This window comes from Anser anser (genome assembly GCF_964211835.1).
Source record: "Anser anser genome assembly, chromosome: 4".
NCBI lineage: Eukaryota > Metazoa > Chordata > Aves > Anseriformes > Anatidae > Anser > Anser anser.
In genome coordinates, this window is record NC_139724.1 from 6,686,079 (window position 1) to 6,710,273 (window position 24,195).

The window sequence follows — 24,195 nt, forward strand, 5'->3', positions numbered from 1 at the left end:
GAAATGAAGGGTTGTCAGCCCAAGAGGATGTTCTAAATCTTCTAAGGACATATCTAGGGTGGATTCTTAAGGTGTGCTAAATTAGTTGTGTGAAAGCCAGCAGCTAAAACAAATGAACAAACCAACAAAACCCTGGTTATTCCTATTCTTGTCTGTAGTTCGCTCTTAGGCTCCATGCTGTGTGCCAGGAGCAGCAGCATGTTTTCACGCGTCACTCATACTTCATTCTTATGTGACTTGGAATATGAAGTGTATATACGTTGTTGAAGTAATTAACTCAAGCATCCCAAGGTGCTTTACGTATCCCTTCCTCTAATTTTACAGTCCATAATTATAGACAATAAGGAAACATAAGGCTGGAAATGGAAAAACAGAATAGAGATAAAACCCCACAGTTAGCTGAGGTTCCTTTGAATGATATTGGTTAGTTGCATTTCTGTGCAGAATCACACGTATGAACCTACGTGCATTTAGTAGTTTTGCTTGCTTTGGATGCACAGTGACCTGACTATTCTGTTTTAAAGAGGGGAAAAAATCATACAGTAACAGGAAGTTGTGATGCTAATGGTAATGTTATGACTTTAGAGCATTTTGCGTGGTTTTCTGTTTTTAAACACATTTCACCTTCTCACTTGAGTGTATTGTGAAACAGCAAGTAACCTACCTGCCTGAGATTCTAACATTGCTCATACATGGAGTAAAAATTGTATAAATGAAAATGCATGGGCTACGTTGGGCTTATTCACATCAGTAGATTTCTGGAAGTTTCATTTAATCAGCTGTGCTTTAAGAAACAACAATAACAACAAACACCCCGAATGCCACAAGGAGTAATCTAAGGCCGTGGAGTGGTGGCTGAAAAAAGCATTTTAAAATTCATGTTGAGCTGCGTGAGGGGAATAAAACCATTTGCATCCAAAGAAAAGCAAAACTGCTTTCTAGCCTGCTCACGGCTAAACAGGCCTAGGGGGGAATTAATAATGAAGGTTCATAGGTACTCTATGTTGTTTTGTGGTGCCACAACACTATTTCTAGCAGATAGTACTGGAGTTGGTGATTCTTGCAATTGCAGGGGCTCACTTTTCTATATCCGTAAACACGAGATGCAGGGAACTGCACAGCTGCCATCCGCTTACAGTACAGCTTCAGCTGGGGGAAGAGCTCGACAAAGTGCAAATGTTTGGTGGTGCAAAGCATCTCCAAGTCATGGAGGCGAAACGCAGTGTGGGGCAGGCCAGCCTGAGAATTACTGGCACTGTGTGCTTTTTGGTCCCTCCGCTCACGCTTTAATTTGTGTTTTTGAGCTGTGACGGAAGGGCCTGAGGTAGTGAGGGCCCGCAGGAAGCCTGCAGTGCGGTTTGGGGAGGGTGTCCGCGTTGTTTCCGTGGAGCTTGCCCTTTTGCTCCTTTGTGGATGACTGTACTCGGCTTTTATAAACAAAACCCACAGCAACCGCCCTGGCACCTCTCCGTGAGAACCCAGAGCGCTCTTTCACGAGCCTTCTGCTTTTCTCCCCCTCTGCCATTTTACAGTTAAAAGAGGCGGCAGCTGGGGGCCGCGTAAAACCGTGTGCCCCGTCTCTCGCTGTCAGGGCGGCAGGGGAAAAGCCCTCAGCCCTCCCGCCTCCTCCGCAGCGCCATCTTCCCCCCTCGGCCCCGTTAACGGCCGGCGGGAGGAGCCCGAGGCGCCGCCCCGGGCCTGGCGCCGACGTGGCCGGGCGGCCCCGCTCCGTCCCCCCGGCGGCCATGGGCCGCGCCGCCATCTTCTTGCTGCCGGTGCCGGTGCTGCTGGCGGCGGCGTGGGGCGGCCCCGAGGTGCGCAGCCTGCGGGGCGGCTGGCGGCTGGGCAACGGCAACGGCTCGGTGCGGCTCCCGGCGGAGGTGCCGGGCTGCGTGCACACCGCCCTGCACCGCCGGGGCCTCATCCAGGTACGGTGGGCAGCCGCCAGGGGCTCCGTGCCCGCAGCGGTGGGGAAAGGCCCCGAGTCGGGCCGGGGTGCCCGAGATCCCCTGGTTTGACGCCTGGTAGCCATCGCAGGGCACGAGTCGTGTGTACCTGCAGCGTGGCCCCAAAAGGATGAGTTCCTGAGGGTCCCCTGTTGAAGTTGGACTTGTTGATGCCAGAAGTCCAGGGATCTCAGGCATTGCAGTCCGTTAAAAATCGCTTTCCGTACCTGCAGAGCACGTCAGAAGGGTTGAGATCGCACGTTCCCATGCTGTCTCCAGGAATTATATTCCGAACCACGAGGAAGTTCCGTTGAATAGACTTGTTCCTGACATAAATAACACTTTCCAGAAGCTTTGCCTTTTCTGCTTACCACTGCCTCTTTCAGTTTTTAGCTTTATGAAAACGTAGTGACCGCTTTCCCTGACAAGTGATCAGAACTGCAGTTGTAGATTGGTAGCAGAGTTTCTTCAGATATCAGCATCCTGATATCGTGACTCAGCACGGCAAGGAGCGTGGCACTGAGTCTGGGTCGTCATCGAGATGCCTTTTTATGAGGATTTGTGTAGACGCTAAGTGAAACAAAAGGCATAGAGCACGGTGAATTTAACGGGATCATTTATAAAACTGATAAATAAGCTGCCGTACTAAAAAATCCAAAATAGCATCCTGTTGTCCAAGTGTATCGGACATAACTATATATCATATTTATTAAGGGCCCAGTGTTGCATTTCCTGTACAGTATTTATTTAATCAATACTTTCTGGATATGTGAATTTTATGTTTTCTATTCTGTAATTGTGATCCTTCGGATTACCATCCTGCTCTGCTCAGACTAAAGTTAGGTGTAAAGGGAAAGGTGTTACAATGGCTTTTCAGAGCAAGTTTCAAAAAATGCAGCGGGCAGGTATAGAGAATACGTGGAGGATCAGCGACGAGGGCTGCGCCCCTTCATGCCATGCAAAGCGCATAAGATAAGCTGAATGTCTCAGATGCTTGGCTGTGCTGTGAGGCATTGCTCTAATAAGTGTGAATAATCATCCGGGAGAAACTGTGACCAATGCACTGACTCATGCACACAAGTTAATGACGTTGTGAAAGACTCACATTTAACTACTCGCACATTAAGTGCTCTTACGAAGTGAGAAAATGTGATTGCTAATTTAGCTGCACTGCTGTAAACCGACTGGTAATTTCAGTCATTTCAAGCAGCAGTATGGTATTTGGAAATGAGGCTGCGATCATGAACTCTGGTGTGCCTGGGCAGGATCCCGAGTCTGCACACAGGTAGGAGAGCTTAGTCAGCCTGCAGCACACCTCTTGTGAATAGGAAGACGGGCACGAGGCTAATTAAATCGACGATGGTTATTTGTGGGCGATTACAACATGTTTACGTGCGTGCAAGTATGGGCTTGCTCCAGGCACGTGCTGGTAGGGCCAGCTGTGAAACCACAGTGGCGTGGAAGCCGGTGCTTAGCTGGTGGCATTAGGGTTAGCGTGCTCTGCGCGGGAGCCGAGGGGACCGACGTGCCTCGCCAGCAGCGAACCTGGGTTGTTCGGAGGGAGCTGGTGACACAATTCTTTGTTGCCTTCCTGCTGCAAAAAAGTACAGCTCAGTTGTTCGTCCTGAGTTTTTTTCGTTGTGGTGAAAATGCTTACGGCCAAACATTTTGAATGCAGCTGCCTAAAATCATATTTTTGTATTTATACAAAAGCGTGTACACAGCCTGAATTTTAGGGAGAGGTTGCCCCGTTTCATCAGTGCTTATTATCTCTAGAAATCAGACCGTTTTGGGGTTGTGTCAAGTGTAGAATTAGGAGTTTTATTGCAGTTGTCCAAGTACAAAAGCTTTGGTCCTATTTTTTTTTCCATTTGCTCCTTTCGCTCCCTGCCATGGAGTGTAGAGCTTTTGTTCATCCCACTGAAAATGTTACTAGGACAGCAATCCAGAATCTTTCTGTTTGTAATCAAAGTGAAGATTGGTCTCAAAAGCTGTACCAGAAGACAGGAGAACAAAACTGGTGGGAATTAAATTCTTCTGCATAGCAAGACCCATATGTTTAGGGGCCCAGTGAGGTCTATTTGCTGTTCTCCTGTGTGGTTTGCACGTGGCAAATAGCACTGCATCCTTTGGTTCCTTAGCCTTGGGATTTTTTCATGGGTGAGCACCCAAAACACAAGGGTAAAATAAATAAGTCTTGGGAATGCCTACACCCATCAGAGGAGCCTGGTGGGTGCCCCACAAATGAGGGGGAGCAAGGCATCAAAAAAAAGCTGCTGGTTTCTAAGCCTGCAAAATGTGGTTTGGATTGCAAGAGTAGGCTGCGAGCAGCTTACTTGCCAATATGCGGTTTGTTTCAAATTTAGGTTGAGGCGCAAAGTGTTTTTGCCCAGGGATGCTGTAGCTGGTTGCACGTCTGTAGCTTCATGTGAATCGGCTGTGCAGGCTATACATTTGAGTTGAAAGAAAGCTCTGGCACCGAGGGTTTGTTACTCATCCCTCCGGATCCTCTTAGGATTCCTTCTAGAGATGTTGGTACTCTTTGGCTCATAAAATTTGCATTGAATGAACCCGTCCTTTTGAAAGCACCAAATGTACGTATCTTAGAAAACGCTCTTGGAGAAGATGCTTCCAAGTTTCCTGCTGAAGTATTATTTTCTTTCTGCATTCAAACAACGTATTTCAGATGTTAGACTAACTGATAAAAGCTCCAAGAGTAGGAGATAGCTTCAGACCGTGTGTTGAGCTGTATTGTTTTAATAAGATTTCATTAAGAATCAGTAGCTCTTATTACTGTTTACGTGTAAAATTAAAAAAAGGAGAAATGCATTTAAACAAGGGTAGTAGTCACTTGAGTGAAGCCAGTGCAAAGCTTCTGAACATAAGTGCAGACATTTCACCAATTTGCAGCAAACCTATTGCTATCCCCAGATCACTGAAAAAAGATTGGAAGATTTAATTTTTAACTGTGCTGCCAGCCTAGTATTTTCTTTCAGGCACAGTTCTGATAAGTGAGACGTATCAGCAGGTAACTTGTGCATTAAATCTTTGTGCTAGAAATAATAGTCCTCCTGCGTGTACTGTCCAAGTGCTGCTTGATGCCGTTCCTGCTGGCAGGTGACTCCTATAAAGTTTCACTCCTGATGAATATGGCTATTGTAGCTGGATTTTCTCATCTGCCAGCCATTTGCATTCATACAGAAAGGGTGTTTTGTCTTATTAGCTGTCACTTTGATTTGTAAAGAACTATTATAGGGGGTGTGCAACTGTGATGCTAATACAGGGGCTGGATAACAGGGCAGCTTGTGCCCCATTATACGACGAGGGCGTGCACTTGACACAGAAGGTTACGGTGGTCTCGGTCCTACTTGTGTATTAAAAGATACTAGAAGAGACAGAAGCTTACGTATCTCAAGTGATATTTCTGCAGTTCTGTAAAGCAGCGTGTATTTTCTGTAGCTTCTTCTGCATTCATATGAAATATTATGTTGTGTGTTTTCTGGCACTTCTTCATAGCCCAGATTTTTCAGATCATGCCAGGTAACAATTGGGTTTGTTATCATACGGTTCTAACGGGTTAAATGGCAGTCATTGATGAAATAGTTCATTAATATAAATATATTTTTCGTTGAAATGTTCGTACCCTGGTGAGCAGTGTGAGCATACGTGGAAACGTCCAAAAACCTTGGTGAGACTTAGGATGAGCAGGAGTTCTTTCAAATGCCTGTGAAGTTATAGTAGGTAAAAGTTGTAGCAGCCTTTTAAGTACAACAAAGTGTTCAAAGAATATTAAGAAATGGCTATTAGCATCTTATCAGTTATCCTAATACTAGTCTTGTAGCTTGACTCTGCCGTAATGTTTGGCTGTGTTCAGCTGTATCACATCTTGACCATGAGGTGACATTCAGTAACAGCTTTGGCAGAGTAAGTATTGAAAACAGGTGGCCGTGGGACGGACTTCCAAAACGCATGGTCCACGAGCATGGGTCACTCCTCGCTGCCGCTAGGCTCAGCTTCGCTTCAAGCTGGGCTCGATGAAGAACGGGTACCGTAGCTTGAGGTACTAAGGCGTTGGGGGGTATAGGTGAGCGTCCTAACTGTTCTGCTTCTAGTCTGAAGTTGGCAACGGCAAAATCATTAAATATCTCCTGAAAGTTTTATTTTGCTGTTCTGTGACTTCAGCAGGATTCTCTTAATGGTGTACGTTATAAACTGTCAGCAGAAGTGATTTATGAGAGGAGCTTGCAAGGCAGTTTCAATCTGGATCATAATAACGGTAGGATAACGCAGAAGAATCTGGTTTTTTATTCCTGTTCTTTCATTTCATTTTATGACAAGCTGATCTGCCTGGTGTGGCCTTCAGGTCTTTGTGTCATGCCCCCTGAAGCCGGTCCTGCGCGGGGCCGGTGCGTGCCTGGCACCGCACACGCTGCCTTTGAGCCTCCCTTGAGGTGTGTCCGTGTCTCCTCCGTTTCCTGCCAAACGCAGAGGTTCGTGGCTCGTATGACCGCAGCTTTTCCATATCCCCTTAAGGTCATTGCAAGGAGGAGCTTACATCAAAAACCCTTGGCTGTTTCATACTGCCGGCGCTTTTCATGTCCTGCTACCTGAAGGGAAAATTGCTTCCTTTCACTGCTCTCCAGCAGGGCTTCATCTCGGCGGGCTGTTTGCTGCTTGCTTACAGCGCTGAGGTTGGGAGTAGAGAACAATCAAGCAGGGAGCTTGAGCAGATGAGCATTTTTCCCAAAATTGCAAGGAGCAGGAAAACGCAAGGCTGTCACGTTTGGTGGGCTCTAAAAATAGCTGTAGCTGGCTCCACCCCGTCACGGCTTGCTTCCAGGAACATGTTGAGCTAATGAATGTGAAGTGTGTTTAATACATGTGCAGCCTATTGCTTACCATCTTTCCAGTTCTGCCAGTGCCTTACGAGAGTCTTAAATTTGTCTTTTTCTTCATCCGGTTTTCTGAAATGAACCTTGAATTTTAATGGGAGCTGATGTAATGCGGGAGGAAATTCTATTTCAAATAAATCCAACCAGTTTGACTTGTATGGATACATCTGCCAGCACTCAAAACCAGTTTCTTTTAGTAATGAAGATGCCGATAATCTCATGAGTTTATTGGAGAAGTCATTGTTCTTTGTTGTGGTCCATTTTCCCCAAACCTTGAGAGGATTTGTGCACTTCTGTAAGAGCCCATCTGAGGACGTAATTTCTGCCTCTGATGAAACTCTCCTACGTGTCTGTCTGCTGCTAGATGAACAGTTTTGTGTTCTCCAGATGTCAGCTCTGTCTTCTTTGACATCTTTAACATCCAGGCTTCTTGACGCTGGTAAGAGATTGTGGCAAGAGGTTTGACTGATAGAACACAGCATGAGGCAAGGCTACAACTTGCCCTCTCTATGGGCTCAAGGACTGGCATTTATACTGCTGCAGGACTCAGAAGAGATTATGCTGCTGAGAAAAGACACTTAAATGCTGTAATTCCATATTTTTTTTTGTAATTTTGCTCTGCTGTATAAATAGGCTTGTGTCTGTATTGCAGAGCCTGCCCCTACCGCTTGTAAAACAAGTGTGAGATATAAACCAACGTTTTTCAGAAGAATTCAAATCCAGAAGTGTCATCAGTATTTATATTGACTCCTGAAATGGGAAGAAAAATTGAGTTCCAGCAAAAAAAAGAAAGAAGTGGACAGATTTTCTTCAGCACAGATGTGGATATTTGGCGCAGATGGTGAGGTGTGCTGGTGCTGCAGAGGACCCTTCCCGAAGTGACCCTTAATGCAGCCCTGCTCTCTCTTCGTAGCTGGGTTTGAGTCCTGTAGTCCAGAGGAGGTTGGTCTTTGTTTGGGGAAGGCAGTTCGGCCGTGCTGCTGCTGCCGAGGATGGGACCGAGCTGTCGGTGGCTGACCCAGGTCCCCACACACGTAGCACATCACCTCTCCTCGCCCTGGTGTGAGGTGTGCGGCAGCAGCCGATACCTTCAGCTGAGGTGAGGAGCGCTGTGACCCGCCACAAGGTAATAACAACACGGCATGAAGCCAGGAAGGCTGAGCACGTAGCTTGTACCAGCTGTGCCTTTATTCTTCCTGAGTGGTGTGACTAAAGGGGAAAGAACACATTCAGTATAAATGCAGCATTATTCTCTAAAGGTAATCATTTAATTTTATGCAACAAACCAAACTGCGATGTTTCTTTTTGCTCTCTCCCTCCTTCCAAACAAACCAATGTCACTTAGTCTTACCACATCAGCACAGGTTGACACGAAACAACTAGAGTATTTGCTATTATTTTAAACTGTAAGATTTGTTCACAGCTGTCCCCAGTGGCCTAAAATGCTGTTTTTTTGCCTCTTTAAAATCCTTTTAATCTTACTTTCTCCGTCGTTATAACGGCCATCAGGTTTCTATTCCTCTTGTTAAGTCACAAGCTGTCTTGATTTATTTTTTTTTTAATTTCCAGCCCAGTCATTTCTTATATAAAGACAAATCCTGCACCTTCTATTTTCAGTACGAATGATTATAGCAAACAGGATATGACCTATATAGTTAAAGCCAAATATTGCCAGAGCTTTGCTTTCACGTGTTATTTCAAAGGTAAAAAGGAATATCAGAACTAGGTGCGTTTTGTATTTGCAGGCTGTCCGAATTAAGAAGAGCTCTTCTAATGAATATTCATGTAGTAACACTAAATAAGTCATGTCATTTTCTTTTTTTGGTCTGTTATTAGGATCCATATTACAGATTTAATGATGTGATGTACAGATGGATCTCTCTGGATAACTGGACTTACAGCAGGACATTCAAAACTCCTTTTGACGTCAGGTATGCAATAAGGCTATGTCTAAAATAGTTTTACAGTATCTTTCATGCAGAATTGCTGGTTAATCCATCAGCTCAAAATCTACATGCTACTTTTGTATCTAATAAATTATGCAATAATGTACAGCTGCAAAGCTGTTGCTAAAGGACGCTGCAGGAGTTGCTTTTTCGCATTTTTTTCTCCATTGTTAAAAATTACTTATGAATTGCTGACTGAGGAAGAAAAATACTTAGGCTAATTGGAAGCCAGCCCATCTGATACTTCGTGGCTGTGCGAACATGCTGTGTTGCAGACTTGAGACACTTCAGCTGTCATCTTAATTTGACTATTGAAAGATATAAAGTAGCCACACTGAGTCAAACATTTTTGGATATAGTTGAGACAACTGCCGCTAACAGTAGTGGGAATGTACATTTTTAAATTATGTGTTTTCTGTTTGCTGCTAACTGTAGGTATTCTAACAGTTTCGTATGTGTATGTTGTCTTTTGTAGAAAGTGGCAGAAAATTAATTTGGTTTTTGAAGGAGTAGATACAGTAGCACACATCTTGATCAACAATGTCACTCTTGGGACAACAGAGAACATGTTCAACAGATACGTAAGTAATGTGTTCAGTTCTGAAAGTGCTTCTGTTTTTCATTCAAAGGCCTTTTGTGCTGAACACTTTCATTTTTCAAGTACACATGAAACGAGGTGCTTGGTCGCAGAAACTGTTGACCTGAGGGCTGCACAGGGAATCAGAGAAGTGTTGGAAAGAGAACTCGTACTTCCCTTTCAGTAGCAACAGGGTCAGAACTAGAGGTAAGTGTGTCTTGTTCTGAACAAGTGAACCCATGGAAGAGGATCAGTTCAGCTAATAATATAAGTCTTGCTTCTTGGGACCTGTCACAGCTCCAAGAAAACGTAAGCTTAAATCAGTTATATTAGCTGTAAATCTGCTTACTAATTGGTATTAGAATGGTTTACATTTGAATACTGAAATAAAAATGCACATGGTGCAAAGCCCTTATAAGTGTTTCCATACCTTTTGTTATATTGTTTTTGATTTTTGATATTGGGCTTTTGATAACATAGGCTGAGTCCAAAGATGTAAGACTGTGTCAGGATGAGAGTACTCATCATAGAATGATCTGGAGAGTGGCAAGAACATTAAAACTAATTCTGTAGTTTTAAAGTGTAAAATTGTTCTGGGTACTTGCCTTTTTCTTAAAGGAATCCAAAAAAGGAAAAGTCAAAAGAAGAATATCAGTGGAGTCACTGAGTTAAAAAGTAAATCCTGTGTCTTCATATCTCAGCGTTTACCATTCTGGCAGGTTTTATTGCAGAGGTACTGGACTGAGACATGAGAACTAGATTCTGCCTCCTGGGTCTGTGTGATCTGGGACAAATCACTCAGTTTCTCTGTGACTTAGTTTTGCCATCTGTGAAATAAGAAATTTCACAGGGCTCTTATGAAATTGTAATTATTTAATATTTGGAGAGTATTTAAAGGATTACTGGTAGCAGGCTCTGTAGAATTGGGAAGTGCTATTAGTTTGTTCTTATTTCTGCAACTTCATTCTGTCTCAGATTGTAACAGTTCATGAAATGGCCTTCAGGGTAAAACCAGAGTGAACTGTATTAGATTGAGTCAAGAATTGCTGTGACCCAGACTTCTGCTTTGTTCACAATGTTCCACGATAACTATGTCTGCAGGAAAGCCTCTATGAAGGCTCTGTAAGGGGATGCTGTTTCCTTTGCAATTTTCTGCTGAATGCTATCGAATCGAAGTGAGTGATGCTAGCTGGGCTGCTCACAAGTTGGAAAAAGTTGCCAAGATTTGGCTTGTCACAAATGAACGCTCTGAAGAAGAAACAATTTTTAGGTGTTGGGACCCTATTGTCTTGGTAGAACGAGACAATTCTGAAACTTAGATGTTTATCCCTCTGTCCAGCCACACTGGCGGTTTTGTGAGCCAATGAGGAAGCCCCCAAATGCTTTGTGTGGTGCAGACACGAATGTGTATCTCTACATTTTAGGCATGGGAGTGGAAGCAGCATGAAATACAGCCTTGCTGCATTCATGCAAAAGGCAGCTCAGTGCTTTGTGGTAGAGAAGCTGGCAGCACAGCATGAGTTGGAAGGACTCCTGTATAGACCGGCTTTCTGAGTTGGAACAAAGTGCCTTTCTAAACATGTAGATGAGCTCTGAGTGAGGAAGGAAGGTAAAGATCCCCTTGCCATCCTCCTCCTTCAAGCAGTTCTGTGTGCAAGCAGACCGCTGCAGCCGGCAGTGGGGGCTCAGTATGGGCAAAGTGGTTTGCCCAGAAAGATCTTCTATCTAGAGTCTTACTGTGTATTTTGTTTTCCAGCTTAAGAAATAACCTTAATTTTCTTTTCCTTCAAAAGCAGACCCTGTTGAGGCTTCAGTTCAAATGCTTTTGAATAACATACGTATGGTATTAAAGCCTCAATGTGACAGCGATTATAGGTCTCATAAATAAGTGTCAGTGCTGTAATGATTTTGTTTTGTTTTCTTGACCTAGAGCTTTGATATTACCAGCGTGATCAAGGAGGTCAATTTTGTTGAAGTCCGTTTCTTATCAGCAATTTCATACGCTGCAGAGCAGAGCAGATGTCACACAGCGTACAGCATCCCCCCGGCGTGCCCTCCACCTGTGCAGAAAGGAGAGTGCCATGCCAATTTCATCAGAAAGGTAGGGGCAGAATCATCTGACTCCGGCTTCGGGCTCAAAAATAGGAATGCACCACGGACTGTCCTTACAGATGTATTCTGAAACCTGCAATGTCATTTTATTAGCAGGGCATAGTTTTCATTGTGTTTCCCTTCTCCTGCATCCCCAAGAAACCTGTAATCCAGCATGCCAATAATACAAGAGGCATGTGAAGGCCAGGCTGAGCATACCTAGCTGATAAGAATGTTTGAAAGGCTGGCTTTTTCAGGGAGTGCAAGGAGATTGGCTGCTAAGAGAGCAGGCTAGCACTGAGAAATGTGTGATCATTACATTTCGATCCACTGGGTGGGTTTAGCAATGTGTACTGACAATAGAGTTCACTATGACAAATACCAGTTTATATTGCCAGAGCTGTAAAAATCTCCGCCAGGCAGCTTTGTGAGTGTTTGCTGTTGCTCGTGTACTGTGCTATTTATACTGGGAAGCTCTGGCAGGTCCTGAGAAGTGTTACCTAACAGAGGACCTGTTCTCATCTTATTATGGTGTTGTGAAGTGTGACTTCAGAATGTACGCATTCAGTGAAGCCAACAATGTAATACACAAAGAATTAAACTCAGATTTAAGACATGGCATCGTTGCTGCTAAAACTTCCTCTGTGTAAACTGTCATTCGTGTAGCATCTCATGTATTTCTGACACCTTTGCAGCAGCTAGAAAGTGGCTAGGTGAACTTCTTTGGAATTGCTATTTTTATTTTTGTTTTTTATTTTTCATGTTTGTCTCCACTTAAATGCCTTTCTTGTTAATGAATTTGGATCTTTTTAAGAAAGTCCTTTAGAGGCTTCTCAAAAAACCAAGGTGAATCTTGTTAATCTATACCTAGGTGTAATTTGCTCTAAAACACATTAATGGAAAGGAAGGTAGACTTCATGTTGCCCTGGGAACATCCATCAGTATAAGATGTTGCCTTTTTGACTAGATGCTGCTTTTGTTTTTATTACATTTTAGAAAGTTAATTAATTCTTCTGAGTCTATGTGCTGTCTCCATTGTGCTTTCTTAGAAATCAGAGCAGGGAGAAACTTAAAGAGAAGAAGGCACTTGAACAGCTGTAGTCTTATTTATAGAGCAAAAATGGCCAGGAATGATTTTATGCTTTACTGAACGACACCTTTAAATTTGTAAGTACCTTAGTTCATTTTCTCAAAGGAATTGCTTGACTGTGCTTGGAAACTTGCTTCAGACTTTTCCAGAAAAATTTTTAGGTCCAAGTACGTGGCAAAAACAGCAGCAATGTCACATTTAAAAGTAAACAAACACACTAGGGCATTGCTAAAGTAAGCTGGCTGCTTATCGTCATACAATAATGGAGAGCTGTACACACGTTTGAGGTTCAGTGTTACATGCAGTAAATGTACCTAAATCTTAATACGAATTTGTGGCGAAACGCAAACCTTTCACTGGTAATGTACATCAGTGATATGAGTGTATTGTTCTTATGATGTTACTTCTGATAGTCTCTGCAGTGTTATTAGTGAAATCTGACAATCTGTCAGTGATTCATTTATTTATCTTTTATAAAGGGAAAATGACTTTCTATCTGATCTGTTTTCTAAGAATGTATTGTCCCTGTTTTTGCACTTGAAATAGGTGCAGCGCTTGCTTCCTGGAAGGCTCTTTTGCAACTTGATAGGCAGGCTGGCTGACTCCAGCGATGCAAGGGATAGGCCAGACTTGTGCAATGTGGTTTGCCAAAATTAGTATGCCTCGGCTGTAAGTTATTAGTCTCTAAATTTAGAACTGTAGGTCACTGTACAAGACTTTAAGGAGATCTATTGTATTTGCTTTGGGGGCTGGGGCTGTGTGTGAAGCTTGGAGGGCAGCTGAATAGATGTCTTCAAGGGATTTGTTAACTAGAGGTCTGTCCAGGTTTGAAAACAGCTAAATGGAAAGCAGTACTTCTCTGCCTGAGCAGCATTTTATAATTCTGACAGTTTTTCTGATGTTAGAACCAGAACAAAGATATTCCTCGACTGTACTTTTGTTCGCTTTGTTTTTGTATGAAAGAGTCATAAAAAGGGAGAAACAGTGAACAAGACTGAACTACACCAATTTGCTACAATTGCACCAGACATGTGCATCTCTTTCCTTGTACTAATCTATGGTGTTAAAACAAAAAAACAGGGTAAAATATTTTAGATATGCCCACGATGTTTAATTTGATGTCATTCTTTTACAGTACTTCTCTTTAACATTTGTAACCATCAGCTTTCTGCTTACTTTGTCTTTTAGGTATAAAATTAAATACTGGCCTTACAAACTAAGATAATTCAGAGCTGAATTGAAAGTAACCTTCTGGCTTTTTTTTTTTTTTTTTTTTAACTTTTTTAATGTTGGAGCAGGTGCTGTTTTGCTCTTGCTAATATTAAGTTTTAATATACTTGGATATTTAATACAAATTTGTATCGTTATATAAAGTAGTGGCAGCAGAGTTTTGTTCAAGAAGTAAGAGAAAAGGTATTGTAGGCTATTCTGGGTTGATGGAAATTGGAAAAATTCTTCCAGTGCATGGCAGTATTTCATGTCTAGATAGCAAATCATTTTTATTTCTGGCACAGCATCAATTTCTGTGTGAAAAGTAGGCACTTGTAACATAATCGCTTTGTATTCCAGGAGCAGTGTTCATTTAGTTGGGACTGGGGCCCTTCTTTTCCCACTCAAGGAATCTGGAAAGATGTTAGGATTGAGGCCTATAACTATTATCACCTGATTTACTTTTCTTTAACTCCTTTCTTTGGTAAGTCATGTTACTATCTTTTATTGTTGTTTTACCTTTGGAATACAAACCATTTTAATGTTAAGCTAAATTAACTGTCCATTTAGGAAAGGTCCTGTTGTTTTATGGTGACTTTGTGTGTACTGCTTAGCACAGCACACCGGTTTTGGTCTTGAAACAGTACTTCAGTACAAACAACAGCGATTAAAATGTTAGAACTCAGAATCTTTTTTTACTTGAAGATCCCAGAATGAAAATATGAAATATATATAGTATATATATGAAAATGTGAAATACAACTGAGGTTAGCTCCTGTTCTCTTGTTTCAGAAAAAGTTTTTTTGTTGGCACATATTTTTACCAAGACTACCAGTAAATAATTCTCACTTTTGTCTCACCTCCATTTAAAACAAAGGTAAAGCTGCTCTGGGAATTTAGTTCTGTGTTGGGAAGGCAGCTGCGGAGTAAGCAGAGTTTCAAGAGCACCAAATTTTCGGGACACAACACGAAGTCTGAGACAGAAGAGCAGCTATGCTATGCAAGGATAATTTGTTAAGGCTGCAATTTGAGAGGACAGCCTTCTGCATTCCTGCTACCTAACTTACCTAACCGGTTTCTTCCCTTGACATGGCCTTTGATTTTCCTCTCCTTTGTCTAGAAGATCATTGCAGCTGAGCAAAAGTAGTTAATTTTCCTGTTGAAACTTTCTGTAAAAGGTAATATATGCCTTTGTAGACCACCCGTGTGCTTGCTTTCTCTGCCTGTTGAGCCCAGTCTTCAGTGGAGTAAAGGCTAGCACATGAGTCCTCCGCACTGGGTTGAATTTCAGCCCTTGGGAACAGAGTTGCTGTGTATGAATAAAATAGGAAGACGTCACTCCCTGGATGCTTTTAAAGCTTCCTGAAATAGCTGCAGGTCTTAGCTAGAATTAACGTGACTGGAATTTCCATGGAAAGCCCCAGCACAGACTCTGCTCTCTAAAATTTAGCTACAGTAAAAATCTTTTCTGGTCCCTCCCACATTCCCACAACTCCACCTTCTGGTAGGTAAAGTCTTAGTCTCTGGATAAGCAGAGGGAGCAAACCTCTTTCATTCAGCAGAGAGTGCTTGTGCTTTGGAACCAGAGCCAGAGCTTTTTAGTATTCAAACATGATAACATTTGAAAAATAAAGAGTAAATGAACAACTTGAATTTAAGCTACATATGCGCTTACATTGCTCATCAGATTTGGTGTCATAGCTTTTTGACCACTGAGTCTGTGAAAGATGAATTGTTCTTGATTTCTGTGCCTAGGCCCACAGGTCATGCGGTTAAGGAGTGGGCTGGAATTTATTTAGTCCCATAGAGGGGAGGGAAAATGCTCTGTAATGACTGACCCTTCGTGTAGGTTGTTTTTTTCAACCCCATTAACATTTCTGAAAATTGGTCTTGTCTGGATAATGCCATGAGTAATATAAACTTGCAAACCCCTTTGGTGCTCTTAATTCTGTAAGAGGAGTGAAATCAGGCCAGGACTGAACGTAATTCTTGGTTTTGGAGGGAGCTCTCTTTTTGTCTTGGAAGGAGAGCTAGAATATACATGCGAAAAGAGAAAGTAAGTGGTGAGCAGCTTATGTATACGGAATGTGTCTTAGTTCTAGTTTTCCTTGTTTTCTGTTTAAGTTGCTTTTGCTTGGATAGATGTTCATCTGTAACATGTGAATTACAGGATTACCCAGGCTGTGCTTCTAGATAGATAACTTAATTGCTGAGGTTAGTGGGAAATGTAAACATCAGTCTTGAGTACCCTTGACCCTGTCTTGCCTTATTCAGTAAGTTGTTCTGTAAAGGAGAGGAATCGCAGGTAGCTGTGGGATGTCTCAGGCAAGTCATTAACTTGTTTCCTCCATCGCATTTTGGTGGCAAAAGGGGCATAACGGAACAACCCATCAAGTCTAGACACAATGGGCCCGATTCATCCCCAGCATAACTCCACTCATATTGTGTAGTGACTCTGGGATGAATTGGGCTCATTTTCTGTTAATACTGTTTTTGTTTCATAGACAAAAGTGGTTGTACTGCCCTGTGATTACGATCTTTCCCAAAGAGTACCATGTTCATATGAGTGCTGACGAAAGGCAAATATAATGTCCGTGGGAGCTGGTGGGAAAAAAACCCTTTCTAATAATAAAGAGTGACTAGTGCCATGTTCTGACTTTTGTACAGGACTCTGTAAAAGGCCTGGATGGCTTTGGAATGAAAAAAAAGTGAGGTATAAAAGAAAAATCACATTGCATAGTTCCTCTCAAGTCAGCAAATGTAAACACAGATGTCAAATGCACTAAGCAAGATTAACCCTATAGGTCTGGCTCAAACACGGCCCAAAACCTGTTAAATTTAATCTGAGGTATTTAAATTGTTTCTTTGATGGGCGATCATGTTTACTAATAGGTGTATAAACACAATTTCTATATTCCCATTTCTTCTCCCCTTTTACTTAGTAAAGAGCACTCAGCAGTGGAGTCTTGAAATCGAGTCCATCTTTGATGTAGTCAGCTCCAAGCCAATTGCAGGTCTTGTGACTGTGAACATTCCCAAGCTGCAAACACAGCAAACATACAGTGTGAAGCTTCAACCTGGAGAAGGCAGCATTGTGCTGCTTGTAAACATCAACAAGGTAAGGAGGTTCGCGTGGAGCACTAACCAAACGCGAACTGTTTTGCCTGGTTTCCAATGGGTCCTTCTGCCTCCATATCAGCTACAGGCCCACCTCCCCTTTCTTTCTTTATTCCTGACTTTAACAACAGTTCTGTACCCCTTGGAGAATAGGAGAGGATTTTTTTCCTCTGTTAAAATTGGTTTCTGTGGAGCTACGTAGTTCAGTGTTAAAAGAGATGGTGAAGCCTTTCCCTTATTACAAAGATCACATCATCACTGGCCACTGTAAGAAAAGCTGCTAAGGCAGATAACTTTTGGATACCATGTGTCACGTCACTTTTTTGTCAATAGGTATCTTGTCTCCTATGCTGTTGTTTACCAGGTTGATTGGGACTAGAATATACTGCAGTATTCATGACTCTCACAGGAAAGAGAGGAAACATTCCCCAAACCTCTCGGTAGATGCCCTTTCAGGTAAATAAACACAAAAGAACCCTGTTAAGGACTTGACTGGCAGTAAAGCTGGTGGAAATTTTGTTGAGTAGTACTTCTTACATTGGCTTTTAGTCCGTTAGGTAGACAAATTTCAGAGGTAAAGGATGCTCTAATGAGGAAATAATCCAACTGAAAAACAATGAATTTGGTATACTCCCCCAGTGATGGAAAAGGGAAGAATTGGTCTGTTCACCTTCAGAGAGTGCTGGGAAATGATCTGGTAGAAGGCTTAATTCACCAACACTTATATCACTTGTAGAGTTTTTGTTTGTGCTTTCTTAGAAACTGTGCTGAGTTTTATAGGTATAATTAAGAAAAGATGCCTAGGCTTGAGAGATGGTGAAGAAAACCAGAGTTATCTGTTCGTGCTAACAAATAGGTGGGTGCCTTGAATTAGCCAGTGAGCCCAGTGCAGTGGTAAGAAGCATGAACTTCACCTTCCTGCTCGAAAGTGAGGCCCTGGTGGAGCTGACAATGCGGAGCTGAGCCTGAGAGCAGCTGAGCCTGCTCCATCGGAGCCAAGCAGCTAAGGGAGCTGCGGTCAGCTTCACTGCCCCAGGGCACGGTTAGGTTTATGGGTGAGGGCTGTGTTGTGAGTGGGAATCTGGGGGCTTTCCTAGCAGGTAATAACATCTGAGGCTCTTCGGTGACCTCTGTATGTTATGCTGGCCTTTATTTTTATTTTTTTTGCTGTGTAACTCTGCATTTGTTTCCCCAGTTTGAATGTGTTGTGTGTGTATTCTCAAGTTCTCTTGTCAGTTGTTTGAGTGGAGAAAGAGCGTGTTAAAGACGAGCAGGATATTTGTGTCTTAGAATGCATGCTCAGTGACTTGCATACTGATGACTTTGTTTTATTTCGACATGAAAGCAAAAAGACATGCAAACATATGATTTTTGTTACTGTTGTCATCAGATGTGCAAGTTACATGAGTAATTACAAATACCCAATTTTTTTTCAAACGATCATTAGCCTTTCCAGGGATTACATTAAGCAGGCACTACAATATGAAACTGCAAAAATGATTTTGGTTTATTTAACCACCCTGTCCCCAACTTCAGAAGAAATCTGTAAGTGGGGTACACGTGCAAGTTTGTGAGGAAGCATATCCTTCAGAGCAGAGGCAACAGCGTTTTATTATTCTTTGTACACAAAGGGCTTTGCTGCGTGAATTCACAGCAGCTGATTTTACAAGAAGCCCTGCAATGTGTTCCTACGTATTGGTGCGCCTAACGGAGCCCTTGCTCTGTGCAACGGCCCCGTGCGGTGCATGTTAAATAGCGAGACCTCGCCAGAAATGTGCTGAGAGTTCATTGCAGATTGCGTTGCAAAGCCAGCAGATGCTCGAGTGGTGCCTGTCAGCTGAGAGGAGTAGCGGGTCTTCCTGCAGTTGCCTCGCAGAGCGCCGTGCTGCTGACATGCCAGCGTTTTGCTGATCAGCTAACGGTGAGCGTGGGGGTGACATCACTTGTGGCCAATGCTCGGCGGCTGCAAACGCGCCCTCACTGCTGGGGCACACGCTGATTTTGTGCTTCCTCCTGCCCCCCTGCCACACAGAGATCGGTACTTCAGCACATGCAGTTATGATAACTCCAGATCAAGGAAGCCGAAATGTTAGGAGATACGTTAATGATTACGTCCAAGTGTGGCTACAGCAAAACGTATTGTTGGGCTGCTCTCTGGCCTTGTTTTATTTGAAAAGATTGAGGCACTCCTTTCATGACTCTATTCAGTGCTGATCCCTCCATTGTACGGTTGCATGCATTATTGCTTTCTTTCCACTGTTTTTGTGTTGTGCATTCAACTGGGAAATGTTGGCAGTAGGACTGAGCAGCAGAAGTAGGCTACTGGAATGAAAATAGAAAGAAGCGTAGGAAATTCTTTACATAAATATTACCCTCAGTGGCTAGAAGAATGGGAAAATTAAATCGTTCTGTCATCTTAGAAGTAGTTTTTTATGTTTGTGAAAATCATGGAGTACCATTGAAGTGATCAGGAAGCACAGAGAAAAAGCAGAAAGCACTGAAAAGGGAACGAAACTTCTAATTTGACTGAAAAGCTTGACATAAATGAAACAGCCTGGTCACATATTACCATGGTCACAACTGAAAGGTGTCACTTCTGTGTATCAGATGTTACATACAGTAGGTAAAAGGGCCAGTTAGAGGAGAGGTAAAATACAGAGGCTAGTGAGCAGTGTCTACTCCTGAGACTTAGATGTTTGAGTTTTGGAGGAATGTTCTGTCAGTGTACCTCAGCTGAAGGGTAGTGGGTAGATGTGTGTGTGCGTGTTTGTTCTCATGGCCCGTTGTGGACTTAAGGTGAAGTGATAGCCTGGATTTGAGTGGTAGAAATCACACGTTGAATTCTTTTCACCTGAGTGCTGCAGCTGGAGGGATCCCAGTTACCATGGCTCAGCTGAGGCACATAAACTCATGAGGCTTGTAGTAATTCACTCAAAGGCAGCTGTGCTCCTGGGTGCATGTTATGCCTCCAACTCATATGCAACTTTTTGACTTTTCTTCTTCTGTATTCAAGAGTTCTACAGTGGAAGCTTGGTGGCCGAATGGACATGGAAACCAAACTGGATATAACGTGACAACAACTTTCATCATGGAGGCAGGATACCAGATTGAGAAATTTTCAAAGGTGAGCCCTTCGGCTTGGTTCTAGCTGGCATTGCACTGTTAGAACATCTGCTCTGCATATCATGTATCTATAGCTTTAAATTATTTTACTGGATTTTAATATACATATGGAAGCAGTAATGAGAAACAAGAGCTTTTTAATGTCACAGTATATGTTTACCTCTTTTCTGGTAGCATTAGCCCATATGGGTGCCTTCACTTGCATTTGGACTGGAAAATGCCTCACAGTTAGTTGGAGACCTCAGAAAACAAAAGATGTTTACTTATGTTCTCTACCTCTGAAAAAGGCTCTTTTAAACATGATATATCACCGTGACATTGTTGTGTCATGCGTAGAAAAGCCCTTTTAGATTTCTATAGATGATGTGAAGAGGAAGGTTTGTTACCAAGATTTTTCTTGTTAATTTTTTTTTTTTAATTTGCAGAATAGCTATATTCTTAAAAAGCTAACATACATTCACTTATTAGAATGTGACAGATGTGCTTCAGGTTGTAGAAAAGACAACATTTTAAATGTGACCACAAAAGTAATATTCAGGGATATTTGCATAAGGGTTCCTGCAACGCACTGGCTGCATAATTATCTGATGGTTGTTACTAAGAAGCCTAGAAGAAGTATTTTTCAACAATCTATTGATAAAAAAATCACATAAATTAAACTGGGTCCCTTATGCCATCAACATGTGGAAACAATGACATAAATGTACGCGTTTATTAGGTGGTTCTGATGTGCATTGTTTCACTAAAAGCTGATCTGGTCACCAGGCACCTAAAGCTGCTATTCACTGTAACATTTGTTGATGTGAAAAATCTTACAAAAAACAGTAGCTTCTGGAGTCATAGTCTTTATAGGGCTACTTTGATTATGAAGTCCTAATAGTAGTTCTTTGCTATTATTGGCAAGATAATTTTGAAACAATTGAAAAAACACACTAAATAAACACAGTGCATTGTGCTTGGGAAAACAGGTTGTAGGAAATATAGCTCTAAAGCCTGTAGAAAGGGAAGCAGTGTTGTTATTGTGTGAAACCTGCACAGTGATAGGGAAATGAATTGATTCCACTAGGGTAATTGCATCAGGGTATTTCATAGAGCCCTGTGGCATATGGCCACAAGGACTTCATGGTCTACAAATGATACTCAAAAGCCTCTTCTTTTTTTCTCCTTAAAGGGAAAGAGGGGGAAAAAAGGCAAATGCACCACACAGCGTGCATTATAAATTAAGCAGCCTATGAAGTGTTTATAGATTCGTAGTGCAAAGTCTGGTCATCCTTCGTGTGTTCTGCGAAGCTCTGTCTTGGATTCTGACGCTCCCCTGCTGCAAGCTATACGAGTGGAAAATGGCTCCATAAGCATTATTTTTCATTTTCTAGCTCAATTTGCTCTCATGTCAGCAGGACTAGCAATGTTTATATAGCTTAATAAGAACTTGGAGTAGTTTAGGAGATAATAAGCCAGGGATAGAGATTCCTGAAAATTCTTGTGAGATTACTGTTGGTGACCTAGTGCTGCGTTCTAGTGAGATATGTTTCCCCCCCCCCCCTCTTTTTAAAAAGGCAAATAATAGGGATGCAATGTTTCTCAAGGGGGATGTCTCTGGATGAGTTCTGAGTATCTGTATACCTTTGGACAGGCAAACACTAAAGGGCAAGAGCTGTATGTGCAAGAACATGCAGTGTGAAGTCTTACGTCAGATTCAGCTATCCTTAGCAGGAACTGCTGTCTGGTTTCTGATGTTAGAGTAACCTCAAAACATTAGCAAATCCTTTGGGAAAACTTCTGGGAAGCCTCCCAGTTTGTACTCATGGAGATCTCTAAGGCTTTAGCCAGCTCTGCCAGGAATCTCTGACTGAGGAAGTACCTACTTACTGTCGTTGGGAGTGGCGGAAAGCCAAAATAGAATAAAGCCAATACCCAGGACAAGGTTGGTTTTTGTTTTGGTTTTCCATTTGAATACTTTGGTTTGGAGTTTGTTTCTCAGAGTAATGTGAGACAAAGTCATAGCCAGAAATGACCTTAACATGAAATGGGTTTTCTTGAGAGAGTTCTAGTTCTGTTTGCTGTTGGTAAGTTCCTTGATGTAGGCACAGCAAGAAGAAAAGCAACTTAATACCTCTTTCGTTGCCTCTTGAGGCATTTATTTGCTTTTGGATTCAGTTTCTTCATATTTCTGTATGCTTATTTCTACAACACGATCAGAGTTTTTTATTTCATGATGCTATTTTCAGAACTTGAATCTTAACCTTCAGCCATCGTTCCTTCCTTCCCTCTACGCCCTTATCTCCCTCAGGCCTTTTAACATGACTTCCAGAAGTCTTTTAATTTGACTTGGTAGTTTTCATACTGCTTTCATGCTGCTTGCTAATTTATTAGATCACTGAGGCATTCTCTGATCTTATTACAGCTCTGGGCATCTTCATCCCTGTTACTTTTCCGGTTGCTAAATCTGAGAGTGCCAAATGTGATCTACAGGCCACTTGGGTACAAAGCTTTCGTATGTGACTTAAAAAGACGGGTATCCGTCTCTTGATAGTGCAGAGAACCAGCTGATTGCATGGTCTTCGGTGGCTGGAAAGCCTCTCTTGCATGCTCCAAGACTAGGAGAAACATTCAGTCCTTGGGGATCAAAATATGTCACCCAGATTGCAAAGTTGCCAGCCAGAAAGGCGCGTGCTCAAGCACGCCAGATCCTACTCGTCTCCCTCTGCCCTTTTTACGCCACGTGGCAGAAGGAGGCTGCAGCAGGAAGAGGTGCTGCGTTACCAGGTGGGTCCCTGGGGAGCAATGGAGCGAGAGCACAAAGGCACTGAGTTCTGGCAGTGTGAGATGGGGTTGAGGAACTTTTCCCTGTGCTTGTGCTGTCCGGGTGGTCCTGGCTGGGGCTTTCAGCCTTTCAAGTTGCCTCTGGTTTGGCCAGTTGCTTGAGTTCCACTTGAGCATGAGTAAAACAGTATCACGTTATTTCTGGTAGTAATATAAATGCTCCATTACAAACGTACTCTGAGGCAATCCCAGCCTGTTTGATGACATCCATTAAGAGGACATCCCAAATACTTTGGGAGCCCCAGCTATAAATCCCATTCCATTTTGTGCCACAAAAAAAAAAAAATGCACTGGAGACTAAGGAGTTTTTTTCACAAGTAATTTAATTCGCTGGAAGAAGGTCAGAGATTTTTAGCTAATGCGGTACTCATAATGTAGTTTTTCTTTTGTAGTGTTCGGTAGTTAGGGGAAATGTGAGAGTTGCATGATTATTATTATTTTTTTTTAATTCAACTTCTCATGTTAAAATAAATACGTGAAATTCTATGAATAGGTGCAAGATTCCTGTCCCAGAGCTCAGTTCAGCGTGCTGGTCTGTATTCAGCTGACCCGGTATGCAACAGGAACGCGGTAAAGATAAGGCAGGACACACTGTGTGCTTTTTCTACGTGCACAGAAATATTGGTCAGGTAGTCAGAAGTGTCCTCTCAGTGGTCTGATTTTGTAGGTTTTCTGTAGGGCAGTGCTGAAGAACACTGCAGGGCTTGGGCAAGTCCCCCCCTTCTTTTTTTTCCATTTAAGTTTCTGGGTTTTGGTCACTGCCATGATGCGGAGGTGTTCAGTTTGAGGTAAGAGATCTGTGGTTTTCACTCATGCTTGTAGTTTGCATTGCATCTGTCCAGGGGGTTAATTAATTATTGTTCAGTTGACTAAGAGGCACCAGAGGAAGGAAAAAAAAAGCAGTGTTTTTTTTTTGTGTGTGTGTTTCTTTCCTGCCACTGGAAATAATTTTCTGTCTATCTGCATGATTTTTAGTAAGCTGCAAACTTAATAGTCACATGGTGGGATTAGTCACTCCCTTGTTGAATTGCAGAATTGTTTGGTGTGTGAAACAAATAATTACATTTTGTCCTAAAGACAGGTATATCAGTTGCACTTAACTAGGTTAATTTTAGCCGGGTGTACTGACAGATACTTGTCTCAACTGTAGCCTATGGCAGAGACAGAACAGCCTGTGCTCTGCGAGTTGACCTTTTGAAAAGGTATAGCAAATAGTCATTTGAGGAAGAAGTGGTTGTTAGCTCAGGGGTAGCCTAGGAAAAAAAACACTCGGGTTCCTGCCCTGATGACCCAGGCTTGTTGCTTAGCGTGTGTGTTGGCTGAAATTTGCTATTTGCTTTCCTTCACTTCATTTAATTTCCCAGCCCTCTCCCTGTGGCAA

At 42.5% G+C, this 24,195-nt stretch overlaps 1 protein-coding gene across 1 annotated transcript in view; it reads left to right on the top strand.

Moving 5' to 3' along the window:
* Positions 1-341: 341 nt before the first annotated feature.
* Positions 342-24,195, top strand: part of MANBA (mannosidase beta) — a 47,704-nt gene continuing 23,850 nt past the window's right edge. Inside the window, exons 1-7 of the mRNA XM_083835519.1 lie at positions 342-1,928; positions 8,675-8,769; positions 9,260-9,365; positions 11,292-11,462; positions 14,112-14,235; positions 16,694-16,869; positions 19,882-19,992. Coding sequence (XP_083691645.1) covers positions 1,746-1,928; positions 8,675-8,769; positions 9,260-9,365; positions 11,292-11,462; positions 14,112-14,235; positions 16,694-16,869; positions 19,882-19,992 — 966 coding nt within the window. The 5' untranslated portion in view covers positions 342-1,745. The remainder of the gene's footprint in view (positions 1,929-8,674; positions 8,770-9,259; positions 9,366-11,291; positions 11,463-14,111; positions 14,236-16,693; positions 16,870-19,881; positions 19,993-24,195) is intronic.